Below are 15,162 nucleotides of genomic sequence, written 5' to 3' on the forward strand. Positions count from 1 at the left end.
CAATGGAGGGGGCAGAGCTGACAAATGGGGTAGATCAAATATGAAAAAGAGGGGTGGACACGAAGACTGGAGGGGGGAAGAATTTGATAGGTGAAAGGGAACAGAGGATAATGTAGAGTTTCATTAAAGGAAACCTGCGGTGTCTGAGAAAAAAAGGTTCACTTACCTGGGCCTTCTGCCAGCCCCCTGCAGCCGCCTTGTGCCCAAGCTGGTACTCAGCGCATGACTCTCCCGATGACAGGAGCATGAATGAGGATGCGTGTGGCCAGGGCTGTGCAGGCAACTTACAAGTTGGCAAAAGTGAAACTGAGCCGCGACGGTGGACCAGAGGATCCTTGAGTACTGGCACAGGCACAGAGCGGCTGCAGGGGGCTGGTAAGTGAAACACTTTTTTTTTTTTTTTTTTTTTTACAGGTTTCCTTTAAATGATTTGAGATTTGTGTATTTTGTATTTTGGACTTTGAATCGGCCAGTTCTAGAAATGGCCGGCCACTTCCCACTTTGGCCGATTTCTGGTTTTGGCCATAACATATATAATGAAAGAAGCTAGCTTCTACCACCAGTACATTCAAGTAGATTGTGAAAGGAAAACATATGGTAGATGTTGAGAAATCGTCAGTGTCATACTTTTGAGCCATCAACAGTACAGCCAATACAAATCAAAAGGAGAATTTCCCCTCAACAACAGATCTGCTCCTAAAAGGACTCCTAAGACGCAGGAATGTGAATGCCATCCATCTGTGTGGCTGCTGCTCCCTCACACCTGGCAGCGGAGGAGGGGCCAGAAGCAGCCAATCAGAATGCTGGCCGGGACACTTTTAGCTAGACTTGACAAAACAAGTATTACTGCACCACACTGACATTTATCATTCTGCTCAACTTCCACTTGAACTGCTGTGCAATGGTTTTGCTGGATGGATGCTGAAAAGGTGATAGTTTAAAAATAAAAAACTTTATTTTAATAAACTTTCTTGGATATCCATTGCTTTATGGAGTCCCTGGCCTATTATTAGTCTTGTTGCAAAGTATTTATAAGGTGCTGAAACTTCACACACAGTACTTTAGTGGTTAGTGCTCTCCCTTGCAGCGCTGTGTCCCCGATTCGAATCTATTTGCACGTTGTATGTTCTCCCTGTGTCTAGGTGGGTTTCTTTTCGGGCACTCTGGTTTCCTCCCACATCCCAAAAACATACAGATAAGTTTATTGGATCCTCCGTGATTGGCCCTAGACTAGGATACATACACTACATGATATACACATATATAGTAGGGATTAGATTGCAAGTCCCTTTGAGGGACAGTTAAAGTAGATCCGAGGTGAACTTTTACTCATTGCATAATTGTGTTCCTTTCCTATTGTTTATAGGGCATTCCTCAAGCCAAATACGTTTTTGTTTTAATACTAATTCCCTATAAACTAAACAAACCACGCCCACAGGTTCTCAGAGAGCCTTGGCAGTAGCAAGGGCTCATGGGAGCTCAGTCTGAGCAGGAGGAGGGGGAGGTGTTACTAGCCATTGATTTCAGAGGCAGAGGGGAGGAGGGAGGAGGAGGGTTGTTTCACAGGCTGAGTGCTCAAGATGCAGATAAGCCTGCCTCTGTGTAATGTTTACAAACAACATGGCTGCTGTCATTGTATCACAGGAAGAAATAATCATATTCTTTTAAAGCTGTTTGCAGCTAGATTTGCTGTGTAAACTATCTAAACTTTAGATAAGATATATAGACAAGTTACTTCTTATAGTTAGTTTTTCATCTCGGGATCCGCTTTAAGTTACAAGACAATATACTCTACAGAGCTACGGAAGAGGCCAGTGCTATATAAATACTAAATAATAATGTCACTAGCTATCCCTCAGATGAGCTCTTTAAGAATAGTAAAAGGAGTCACATACCCCAGCACCTGCTTTAGAGGGTTCTATTTCGCAATATCTGCTGCACTTTTGGCAGGGACTGCTGCGAATGGTACAATGCACTGTGTGTATTTGTGTTGCCTGGATAAATATATCAAAAGAATAAGAAGTTCGGACCTGTTACAGTTTCCCATGACTGCTGTACCAGCATAAACTTTTAATCTTGACTAAGCACTGACAGCAGTGGCCTCACTGTGATCAGCAGTGTTAACTGAGCAGTCACCACTTGTCTGTGTTTCAGTAGAGCAAATAAAGCACTGATCACTTACCACAAGCCTGAGCGGGTTCCTGCTGGCAGCGGCAGCATGGCCTGTGAGTGTGCTCACTGAGCGGAGGTCTGTCCAAACACGACAGCTCGGAGCCGGTGAACTGCACTTCCTGAGATCTGCTGGACCCTGGAACCACACAAGGGAACACTGATGTCACATCCCACACTGTAACCACATAGACAGAAGGGAACACTGATGTCACATCCCACCTTGTAACCACACAGACACAAGGGAACACCGATGTCACATCCCAACTTGTAACCACACAGACACCAGGGAACACCGATGTCACATCCCAACTTGTAATCACACAGACACAGGGGAACACTGATGTCATATCCCACCCTGTAACCACACAGGCACAAGGGAACATGGATGTCACATCCCATCCTGTAACCACACAGACACATGGGAACACTGATGTCACATCCTACACTGTAACCATACAGACACAAGGGAACACTGATGTCACATCCCACCTTGTAACCACACAGGCACAAGGGAACACTGATGTCACATCCCACCTTGTAACCACACAGACACAAGGGAACACTGATGTCACATCCTACACTGTAACCACACAGACACCAGGGAACACCGATGTCACATCCCAAATTGTAATCACACAGACACAGGGGAACACTGATGTCATATGCCACCCTGTAACCACACAGGCACAAGGGAACATGGATGTCACATCCCATCCTGTAACCACACAGACACATGGGAACACTGATGTCACATCCTACACTGTAACCATACAGACACAAGGGAACACTGATGTCACATCCCACCTTGTAACCACACAGGCACAAGGGAACACTGATGTCACATCCCACCTTGTAACCACACAGACACAAGGGAACACTGATGTCACATCCCACCTTGTAACCACACAGACACAAGGGAACACTGATGTCACATCCTACACTGTAACCACACAGACACAAGGGAACACTGATGTCACATCCTACACTGTAACGACACAGACACAAGGGAACACTGATGTCACATACCACCCTGTAACTACACAGACACAAGGGAACACTGATGTCACATCCTACACTGTAACCACACAGACACAATGGAACACTGATGTCACATCCTACACTGTAACCACACAGACACAATGGAACACTGATGTCACTTCCCACCCTGTAACCATACAGACACAAGGGAACACTGATGTCACCCCCACCCAGTACCCACACAGACACAAGGGAACACTGATGTCACATCCACCCTCTAACCACACAGACACAAGGGAACACTGATATCACATTCCCTGATACACTACAGAGACACAGAACCACTTACAGGCACGCTCCTTCTCCAACATAAGCAAAAACTGTTTTATTGAAAGCTGTATTGGACCCTTGGAAAAGTACAAGCAAAAAGGGAGAAAGTGCGCCTGGAAATGTAGACTATTGGTAAATATACAGATATTCTACTTTTTTTGCAGTGCAATTACGATAGTAAATAATAGTGATATTTTACTACAGTTAAATCTAACACTTCTCTCACACAGCACCCTCCCTCTACTAATGCCAAACCCCTCCCCCTCCAAAGCCTAACCTTAACTCCTCCCCCCTCTTGAAGGCTAATCTTTACCACTCCCTTGTTGATGCCAAACCTTAACGGTCTCCCTATGCCTAACCTTAAAAACACCCACACATCTAACCTTAACCACCACAACAAACATTTTCAGGCTCCATAGTAGGCATCCATATAATACCAGCTATGGGTGGAAATTTTGGGGGGGAGGGGGGGCCCTGGCGACGCACGCAAAGCAAAACGTGGCTACAAATAGTGGGCGCAAGCCCATAGCCGCTAGTTACTGTACGAGAGCTGCCTTAATAGAGATCTTGGCAGAGCTCCTGCAGTCTCTTCACAGCTGCTGATAAGTTTCACCTGGCTAAACAAATACAGAACACACAGCAGTGAATTTACAAAGCAACTATCTGTGGAATAAAGACTTTTCATTGTGCGCTGTGTCTGCTCTTAACAGACTGCATAGCAGTGCACTCATATAATGTAGAAGTAGTAAAATTGCTGTTAAGTAGCCCACTAATCAATCTTTTTTGTCCGATCTTAGCACTTCTGTGTAATATGAGGGACTACCTAAAGCAGCGTTCCCCAACCCTGTCCTCAAGGTCCACCAACAGTGCATGTTTTGTGGAAATCCACAGAGGTAGTTACTCAGCTCTGCTGCAACACTGATTATGCACACCTGTGCATGTTTGTGGTTTTCTGCAAAACATGTACTGTTGGTGGGCCTTCAGGACAGGGTTGGGGAACACTGACTTAAAGTATCCATTTACAGTATGTTCACTCAGCTTACTCTTCTACTACAGAGATTTGGTAAGATTGGACAAAAAAACGGATGCATCATTAGTGGGCACCATCAGCTGATTGTTGAGTGTGTGGCTACCGTAATAGGATTCAGGTGATTCAACTCAGACAGTTGCCTTTGATTTGTGACAGTGACAAAAAGGACTTCACTACCGGTAACACTCACAGTGTGGCTTCTTCTCCATGAACTGTCGCTTGCAGTAGATAACTGAGAGGATGAGAAGAGCCAGGAGCACGGTGGACAAGGCACTGCAGATCACCGCAGCCAGAGCCGTATCCCGAGGACTAGATGCCGGGGCAGTCATTTTCACAAGATTCACTTTGCTGCCTGAAAAGAATTAGAAATAAAGTTGCAAAAGTCAAAATACATGTTTCACATCTACAAATAAAGATTCACTGAACACCAATGTGAATGAGAATCAGCTAAGATGTCCATCCTGTAAGACAACATTTTCAGATACTGTACATTGGTTGATATATGAGGCTCTCCTGAGCATAACCGTGCAGCTAGGCTGGACTTTGTTTTTTTTTTTCAAATAGCATCTGCAATTAGCTGGCCAAAGTTCACAACCTGGGGTCATCTCAGAATATAGTGACGTTTGCTAAAAGGTTACATGCAGGTTACTTTGTGTACGTCAAGCCCCCATTCAGGAAAAAGTATTATGAATGCAAAGGACTCTTGGTTATTAAAGAGCTAGTGCTATAGACCAAAACACAAATGCTTATATCCAGCAAAAAACTGCCCGCTAGGCCTCAGCTGGGGCCTCCTGCCTTGGCCTACACAGTACCTTCAGGCAGGTTGCAGCTTGGCTTCAGCCTGGCATCTTCTCACAAAGGTCCAACAATAATGTCGAGACCTGAGGTAACTCAAGAGCTTCTAAAGTTATCATGTAACATCAGACCACCATGGCACAGTAGCATAAATCAGTTAAAAATGTGGCTGCAATTCTTCAACAATAATCTACTTCTGTCTAGCGTTCTGAGGATTTTCCGCCAAAAAAGATGTCCGATACGTTTTTAAAAGCACTAAAGCCCCCCGTTTGAATCGTGTTCCAACTGATTTGAATCCCACAGACACAAAGTTATTCCTATGCCACATAATTAGCAATAAGAGACGCACAACCTCCACCGTGAGCAATGAAAAACATATTTCCAGCCATGGACCCCATCCAAACTGCTTATGGTCAAACCACAGTTATCAAAGCGAGAGCCAACAGCATACTACAAAAATACCCGGCCACACCACCACAAAGCACCATACACAGTGCACACATCTCTATGCTCTCTGGATTCTATATCTAACTGACCAGAACAAATTCATTCGAAATCCCATGTCAGAACACAGAGAGCCAGGAAGAGGGATTTTAAGGTATGAGAAGGCAGAAATCAGCTTTGATCGCAGCCACAATTATCAAAGCCAGAAGCGATCATCTGAAAAGCGGCTTGACTAATGCGAAAGACTGTGTTTCTTTCTCTAAACTCATTTATCAAGCTGTTCTGTGAGCTTTTCCACATGAATAAGGCTCTAAATTGACTTAGTTTTGGTTGAGTTATAAGCAGAACTTAGACCCGCGTCTCACCTTGTGCATGACAAATTACACAGAGTAAAGAAAACACGTTTAAGTGTGGGGATAAACTTCTGGCGCCAACACGCCATTCTTCCGGAGACAATGCTTTAAGTGGAACAAACATACTGCAACTCGGCCACAGTACAGGATGCCTCACTGTACCACCAGACCACCTGGCCCACCCATGTCAAGCCTATGGTGAAAGCCATGAAGAAAATGCCTCAAGAAGCAAGGCCTCTAATATAATTTTGACTCCGAATACACCTGGATTTACTTGTCCATCCCTCCACGTTGGATCTATGAGATGACTGACAGGCGGTGCACAACATTTTCCATGACAGGTATTGACGTTATGCAAAAATACAGCCTTAAATGTCCTTTTTTTTCTTCAACGACATGATGAACTCATCCTCACTCAATGAAGAAGAGAGAACCGAGAGCCCGATATGGTGTAGTATGTCAAGGTAATTGGATAATTGGAAAGAGTATGAATTGTATACTCACAAACCAGGGTTACCTCCAGGCAACCACTGTGTAGGCAGGTGAGGAGATTAGCCTGTCCTCACTCAGGAATAAGAAGTCGCTCTCTGTAGGCTTGAAAAACAAGAAGGGGTATCCCCCTCCACCAAAGGTGGATACAATCAGTATTATGGTAGAGAACAGAGGCGCCAAAAGGATAAAAACAATATTTAAAAGTTTTAAAATTATTGCTTAGGAGGCAGTGGTGGACTCACCTCCCACAAGCAGACACAACAACTGTGTATTCACAAAAGGGACATTTATTGGTATACTCCAAATAAGGTTGCAACGCGTTTCGCAGGTCAAACCCGCTTCATCAGGCAATTACAGGAAGGAGCACACAACAGCAGTATGTCCAGATAGCACCTGGCGCCTCAGTCAAGAGGCGCCAGGTGCTCAGTTGACTGAGGCGCCAGGTGCTATCTGGACATACTGCTGTTGTGTGCTCCTTCCTGTAATTGCCTGATGAAGCGGGTTTGACCTGCGAAACGCGTTGCAACCTTATTTGGAGTATACCAATAAATGTCCCTTTTGTGAATACACAGTTGTTGTGTCTGCTTGTGGGAGGTGAGTCCACCACTGCCTCCTAAGCAATAATTTTAAAACTTTTAAATATTGTTTTTATCCTTTTGGCGCCTCTGTTCTCTACCATAATACTCATCCTCACTCAATGACTTTGTCCTACCTCCTCCCCATAACAACCCCCAGCAACACATCCCAAGGATCCCAGCATTGCTTCATCTCGCCACATCGCTAAAACTTTTATCAGCCGCTTAATAGCCGGTAGAGGGTCTGTCCATAGCAGACAGCACAGCAAATATTACCCCACAGGTGGCTAAGCCATTGTGATAACTCAACGGCCTACTTCTCTGATCTAACAGGGCACAGATGGAAATCAAAGCATGAAGTCACTGCTCAAACCTTTGGAGGTCATTGTGGGCATGGCATAGTGGGAATGCAGGTTAGGGGATGGAAGCTACCTTTTAGTTAACTGGGAGTTGTGGGTGGAGTTTGGAGACACGGACAGCATAGCTTTAAGTCCCTTTAAGTCAGGGTTGTCCGACTCCTGTCCTGAAGAGCCGAGGTCATCACACGTTTGGCACAGCTCAAATTAATGGGACTGAATCTGCAAAGAACAAATGGTGGACTGAGGGCGTACATGCAAAAAGGGCGTCTGTAAAAAAACGGGTGTAGGATATAGACGAAATTATACGTTTTTTAATAAAACAATATTTTTTGTTTCTATATTATAAACAAAAAATCAAGTGCTAAATATGTTGACTTAGCGGTAATGAAATGGAAAAATACCGTCTATAATAAAAAAACGATATTAACACTTGTATTAAGCATAGTAATACAATTGTAGATATTACAGGTATTTTACTGCAACTATACGTAACTGTACTCTCACACAGAACTCTCCCTATAACTATCCCTAACCCCTAGACCCCCCCTGGTGGTGCCTAACCCTAACCCCCCCCCCCTGGTGGTGCCTAACCCTAACCACCCACCTGGTGGTGCCTAACCCTAACCAGCCCCCTAGTAGTGCCTAATCCTAACCAGCCCCCTAGTGGTGCCTAACCCTAACCAGCCCCACTGCACAAACACCCTTACACACATAGAAACTATAATATATTTGATACCATAAAATACTTCACTACAAATAACATGAATAGGATAATTTATATATGTATAATAGAATAAATAGCCTTACAATCATGTACGCATTAAAAATCTTAAAATAACGGTAGTATTAAAAGCGATATATTGGTCAGATAATAAATCTGAAAACTGTAATTTACACATTATAATTCTGAAAACAAGGTTAATAACAGAAGCGATATATTTGTAATACAATAAGCTTGGAAACTATATTTAAGCATTATACTTATGAAAGCAAATTTTAAAACAATAAAATAAATGAAAACTAAAATGTACTTATTACACTCTTGATAGTGAAATTTAAAAATGATAAAATAAGTTAAACAGAAAGTCAAAATGAATTTGTAAACGATACTTGTCATACACCTTATTCTGTAAATGAAAAGTTTTGTTATCACGATCCCTAAAACCGCTATTTCTCGGGCACCCTAATTTCCTCTCTGGCGCCCAATAGCCGATATTTTGCATTGCAGCCTATGGTGCGCCCTTTTTGTCCATTAGCCCCATGCGCCCTTTTTTGAAATTCGTCACACGTGGTGACATCTTTACTCCTGTCAGGTGTTTGTTTCCAAGCGTTCCAAAGCCAGTGAAAATAATGCTTGGTCTCTCAGAATGCCCTGGGAGGGGAATCCTGCATAGCTAAACAGCCTAGGCCAAGCATCACTGGGAAGGCGGGGCAACATACTAATACATTATTTATACTTATACATTATCTATAGATATAGGAAGTGTTTCTGTTGCTGGAACTAGGAAAATTACTCTAAAAGTGGGTATCCTGAATCATTGTACTATTGGTCACTACAGGGTCTGTTTACCAGAAAATGGCCTAACTGACCATTTCAGTTAGGCCACTTCCACTGAAGTGGAAAAAAGTCCTAATCCAAAATAGACCCAGATCACCGATATTCTCAGTCATCACATGGTTAACCACTACTCATGATGATCTCCTGTAATACATGCCGATTAGAGTCATCTGGAATGAAGCAAAGTGAGATGAAATACCGAAGGTACGTCAATAACGTGCTAAAGGTTGTGAGCTGTGTAAGGCATCCATCAGCGGAATAGGTTGTTATCACTTTTTCTTGTCATGGAAGCGGAGCAGCAAGTGGCCCGTTTTAAGTTGGTCTCTTCTCTCAGCAGGTTGTCAGCCCACAGACACCACCATCAATCACGGGCAGACAGCTCGCAGTACGCGGAACACAACCAAACACCTGACATAGTTCTAGGAACTGCTGCTCGGCGGCTTCTGAACACTGCATTATGCTGTGGCTCTTTCCCTCCAATTTCTCAAAGTTTTAACCCCTTACTCAAGGAAAAGAATCTGACACTGCTCAGTAGTTAAGCAATGGTCATTGCTAAAGTGGACCAGAACTCTTGCACAGGACAGAAGGAAAACCTAGAGAAATGCACCCTGTATGTATTTAGAGAGTTTAGCCTCTGTAATTCCCCCTCATCTGTGTCTAATTACAAGTTGTTATTTGATCTCTCCTGTGTTAGCCGACTGCCGCAGTACAGCAGCTAATTTGTAATCCTTTGTCTGCAGGAAGTAGACAGACTGCAGATTTATTGCAGAATTTCAGCTGCAACAAATAAATATTTTACTTTAAAAGGTTATTATGCTGCTACTTACCTTTTAGAACAGAGAGGAAGTTCTGAGTTCAGGTCCGCTTTAAAAGCGAGTGTGTTTATTTGTAAAGTATTGTTTGTGGAATAGTTACAACAGTACCCCAATCAAAAATGGCAATAGACTTTCCCTTTGGCAGTTGTCTTGGTGCAGTGACTGTTTACATACCACTGACCGAGGCAGCTAGCTCAGGTCTCTGCCACTGCACTGGGAAAAGTACAAGGCATCCCTATTGCAAAAGCCTTATGGCCCGTTTCCAATAATGGCGAATTCGGCATGGATCTGCAGAGTTTCCTGGCAAGCAAGAGGGGCGGGAAAACGCTGCCTATGTTTTCATAGCGGTGTTGTTCAAATTGCACTGCTGTGCGAATCTGGACGGCATGCTGCAAGTTTCTGCAGCACGCAGCCAAATCATTGTAGCTGTGCATGGCATAGTTTAGCGTTTCGGGCTGAGTCTACGGAGCGCAACGGGAGTTATTCTTCTTAAAGCAGGATTATTGGCCACAAAATCAAATTCCATTTACCCACTGCTGTGCGTTTATTATGCAGCCTGCAACCTGATCATGCATTGCAAGCATTCTAATCTAATCATAAATGTTTCTGTTATCAATCTAATTTCAGTCAGCCCGGCTCCATTTGCTACATTGCTCAAGAGAAGGAAGCTTTCCATTTCCCCTCCCACATTCCTGCTTCTCACTGATTGGCTGAGGGTAGTTCAGTGTGAAGCTGCTGAAATCTGATCTATGCTGTGCTCACATGTTAAAGCAGGCTAGACATAACAGTGCAGTTTCTAGGAGAAAAATACAACAAAAAGAGTAAGGGAGGAAACGACATTAGGATTGGCGCCAGTCAGAAGAGGTAAAAATAGAAAATGCCAGGAACAGTTTTCTCGTTATTTACTATATAAAATAAACTGAAATATAAATGTGGGCAGTATAATACATAAATGATGTAAGTAGAACAAGTATTTAATTATATACTGTATATTCCTGCGTATAAGACTACTTTTTAACCCTTGAAAATCTTCTGAAAAGTTGGGGGTCGTCTTATACGCCGGGTATCATTGATGCCGGGGATACCCCCTATCCTGTTACTGCCTCTCAGATCTCGCTGCTGAGGACTGTAGTGAAGAGGCGCAGGCGCATATGTGTGAGATCTGAGAAGGAGGTAAATAGAATACAAGGGTGGGCCAGACAGGTGAAAGAGGCGTGTTTTATGGGCACAGCGCAATCTATCCTTCCATACCGCTCTGATAAACAGGGAGACAGGGAGAGCTGACCAATCCAACCAGTCAATTGACTATATACTGTTATATACTGGGTACCACATACAGTACAGCACCAGTATATGTTTTTTTTTTTTGTTTTTTTTTTTTTTAGTTTGTGTACGTTGGAAGAGGGGTAGTCTTATACGGTGAGTATATTATAAACTCTATATTTTAACTGAAAAAGGTGGGGGGTCGTCTTATACACCCAGTCGTCTTATACACCGGAATATACGGTATGTTTTTTTTCCCTGGGATAGAATGGCTGTCCCTTAAAATAAGCCTGAAGTGAGAGGTATATGGAGGCTGACATTTATTTCCTTTAAACAAGATCCGGTTCAGGTGCTCTGACGGGAGTCTAGCTGGATTTCAGGTGTTCAGGATTCAGACACTACTAGAGCCAACAAGATCAACAGGACTGTCAGGCAACTGGTATTGTGTAAAAGGAAATAAATATGGCAGCCTCTATATCCCTCTCACTTCAGGTTTCTTTTAAGTGTAGTTGCCCCTTCCACGTCAACCAAGTCCTCTTCCCCAACTGTGCGTTGCTGAACGCGAAAGAGAAAATATTAGTAATTATTATTACCAACTAGTGTAACCTAAGCCAGTTTAAAAACATGCTCTAGGTCTCTGTCACACCGCTGCATGTCAGTGCGCATGCGTGCCAAACACCACCCGCCCCTCCCCCGCGCCGCACGCACGCTGCCTCCCTGGCCCTGTCCACCTGTCCCAATGGCTGTACGTGCTGCACATGCGCAGTTGCTCAAACACACGGACACAGGGACTGGATGACGCAGGGACACATAGGTTTTATTACATAGGATATTTTAATATAGACTTTCCAAGTCCCCTATTCTTGCATCCTGTATCATTTTAAACGATCGTTTAGAATTTCGGCTGCAGTCTTCTGCCTTCGTTCACATCAAATCTCTTAAGATGTTTTGGATGTGATCATGGAACAATCGTTTATTGGTTGTTTCACACGATTCCGTCTTGTGGTGTGTTCATAGCTTAAGCCTCGTATATATTTAAAGTCGGACGAGGTAGCCGATAACAACTGACTCAGCCAACAATCAGGCGTGTGTACGGCACCAGATGACCCACAACACCCTACCAGCCAGCGATCCGCCGGACGGATCTACTCTACCCCAGTGACATCATTCCTCTCGACACCACTCCTCCACCCACTGCTTGATGTTGCACATGTGCCACTCGCCATCCCTCCATTGTTTCCCTGCATAGCAACACTGCACTTCGTCAGCTACACAGCTGACACGTGCGTGTGTGGCCTGGCCCAGTGGCGTCACCCAACGGGTTCAGCTCCAGATCCCTGAGGGGTGACATCAGTTGGACATGTGTACGAGCCCTTAACCTCCCTGGCGGTAAGCCCGAGCTGAGCTCGGGCTATGCCGCGCAGGGGGAGATCTCAGCCCCTGGTGGGGCGATTTTCATTCTATAAATTGCTGTGCGCGCAGCCAGCACTTTGCTAGCCGCGCGCACAGCTTGATCGCCGCCGCTCTGCGGCGATCGGCCGCACGCAGCGGCTGAAGAGGCCCCCCCCCGCCAGAGCCCTGCGCTGCCCGGATCAATGAGTTCCGGGCAGCGCTATGGGCTGGATCGGGTGTGCCTGACGTCAGGACGTCGGCTGACGTCCATGACGTCATCCCGATCGTCGCCATGGCGACAGGAGAAGCCAAACAGGGGAACGCGTTATATACGCGTTCCCCTGTTTGCTATAGATGCCGGCGACGATCGGACTAGAGGGCCACATGCGCCCTCTAGTGGTGTTTCATGTAGCTACCACTCCGGTAGCTTTACATGAAACAAAAAAAAAAATTTAAAAAAAAGGATTTTTTTAAAAAGGAAAAAAAAAATTAACCGCCAAGGAGGTTAAAGCGGGATTGTCACTATAAAAATCAAATTTCAACAGCAACTGGTCTGAGTGTATTAAGTGATAAAGATGCTAATCCTGCATTCAAAACTTTTTCTGCTGTTATGATTTGGAGTCATCACATACCTTAGGAACACGGGGCCTATAATAGTCAGTGCCAAACAGTTGCATGCATGTCGTCCTCTTCCATTTATTTCCCTGCCTAGCCTTATCTGAAACATGATCCTCTGCTCACTTGTGTTTACAAGCAAGGCTGAGGTGACTCAGCGATTGGAGGAGAAAAGGAAAAAAATTGAGTGCAGAAATGACATCAGGATTTAGCCTAAACTGTGGGCAAAAGACTCCCACCAGGAACAGAATTCTCTTCACTTACTATATAACATTCACTGCAATCAAAACGTGGACAGTACAATACATGTGTTATGTAAGTAGATCAAGTATTTATCTACTTATATATGTTTTATTTTTCCCTGGCATAGTAATCCTACTGCTTTAAGACTGGAGGTAAATGTGTCACATGATCTCAACAAAGCAGTCAGACTCACAAACTGATAGCATGCTTCTCCACAATTACTACTACTACTACTACTATTATTGATTTATAAAGTGCCAACATACTACTATAAACACATCTATACTGGTAAACACTGACCATCAGCCTCCAGGACATCACAGGCACACCCCACACTATCAGGGCCCCCCTCTCACTACAGATGGCATAGGATGTCCACTTGCCAGGTGATTATAAGGAAATAAACCAGTGAATGCCCCAAAGTATGGTGCTTTGGTATTGGCTTAACAAGTAAGAGATACACAATGGGCTGAGATTAGCAGCTGTTGATTCTAGATTAGTGATTTATAATAAGGTCACAAGTGAATCAATGGTATAGCAACTTTATAGACACTAGATAAGGGTTAGTTTCTACAAATATTGATTCTGGATGAGGCTCATATTACATTTTTATCCGGCTCATTGTTCTAGGTGTGCACTTTGCACAAACACACGTCAACCAACTTCCATGGGCTTGCTAATTCGCTCTCAGGCAAAGTTATTTTAGCGTCTGTAAATAGAGGATTTGGAATTCTCCCGAGTCTTGAAGATCAAGAGCAATAGTAAAACCAAGAAAAATATTCTGTGTACGAGCCTGTATTAGAATGTGAGCCCAACACATACCGCCGCCCTGTCCTGGCTGTAACAACAACTCATCAACAGAAAACACAAGCGGTTCCCGCAGGGCAACCGCTTTGCGGTGTTGGTTTTTGACCCTGCATAGTTTGGCATGCGAAAGCAAATGCATTTTTGCATGAGCATTGCCTCATGAATAGCCAATAAGGCCACATTTGCAAAGCCAGATAAGTCAGGTGTTCACTTGGTGTTTAATGCACACATCCAATTCTTTGTGTAAGCATTTCATTTCTATCCCCCCCTTTGGTGGCGGGTGGTGGATGGCTTGTTTTAAGCGGTGTGAGCCCTGGAGTGAGCTGTCTGCGCCCCTCCTCCCCCTTCCCCGGAGTGCTGCGTGTGAGCCAACCCCGAGCTCTACAAGCTTGGGGTGACCCATGCTTCACTCCCTTCTTATGTGCTGCACCCAAGTCATGCTCAGCAGCAGAACGCAATGGACGTTAAGGTAAGTGCCTGTTTTTAATTTAGGAGGCGGGAGCGGACAGCCCTCCCTGACGTTAGCCACGTTTGGGGGGGGGGGGGGGGTCGCCTGCGCCCCCCAGCCTCCTCCTCCGGGGTGCCGCTGGGTCTCCGGGCAGTGAGAGAGCTTGGGGCCCCGCGGCCCCCCAGGTGTATAGGGGCATTGGGAAGCCTCCCCGTGGCGCCCCTGGATAGTGCTAATGTAGCAGGAACTAATTCCCGCAGGGCAACCGCTTTGCAGTGTTGGTTTTTGACCCTGCATAGTTTGGCATGTGAAAGCAAATGCATTTTTGCATGAGCAATGCCTCATGATAAGCCAATCAGGCCAAATTTGCAAAGCCAGATAAGTCAGGTGTTCACTTGGTGTTTAATGCACACATCCAATTTTTTGTGTAACAACAACAACAACAAATAACATTTGTAAAGCGCTTTTCTCCCGTAGGACTCAAAGCGCATAA

The 15,162-nt window shown here is 44.6% G+C and overlaps 1 protein-coding gene across 2 annotated transcripts in view; it reads right to left on the bottom strand.

Annotated features, from left to right (window-relative positions):
• TNFRSF19 (TNF receptor superfamily member 19) overlaps window positions 1–15,162 on the bottom strand; it is a 106,571-nt gene that overhangs the window by 12,874 nt on the left and 78,535 nt on the right. For both annotated transcript variants that reach the window (XM_068266944.1, XM_068266945.1), the window contains exons 6-7: window positions 4,701–4,862; window positions 2,183–2,308 (exon numbers count right to left, since the gene is read on the bottom strand). In XM_068266944.1, coding sequence (XP_068123045.1) covers window positions 2,183–2,308; window positions 4,701–4,862 — 288 coding nt within the window. The remainder of the gene's footprint in view (window positions 1–2,182; window positions 2,309–4,700; window positions 4,863–15,162) is intronic.

This window comes from Hyperolius riggenbachi, chromosome 2 (assembly GCF_040937935.1).
Source record: "Hyperolius riggenbachi isolate aHypRig1 chromosome 2, aHypRig1.pri, whole genome shotgun sequence".
NCBI lineage: Eukaryota > Metazoa > Chordata > Amphibia > Anura > Hyperoliidae > Hyperolius > Hyperolius riggenbachi.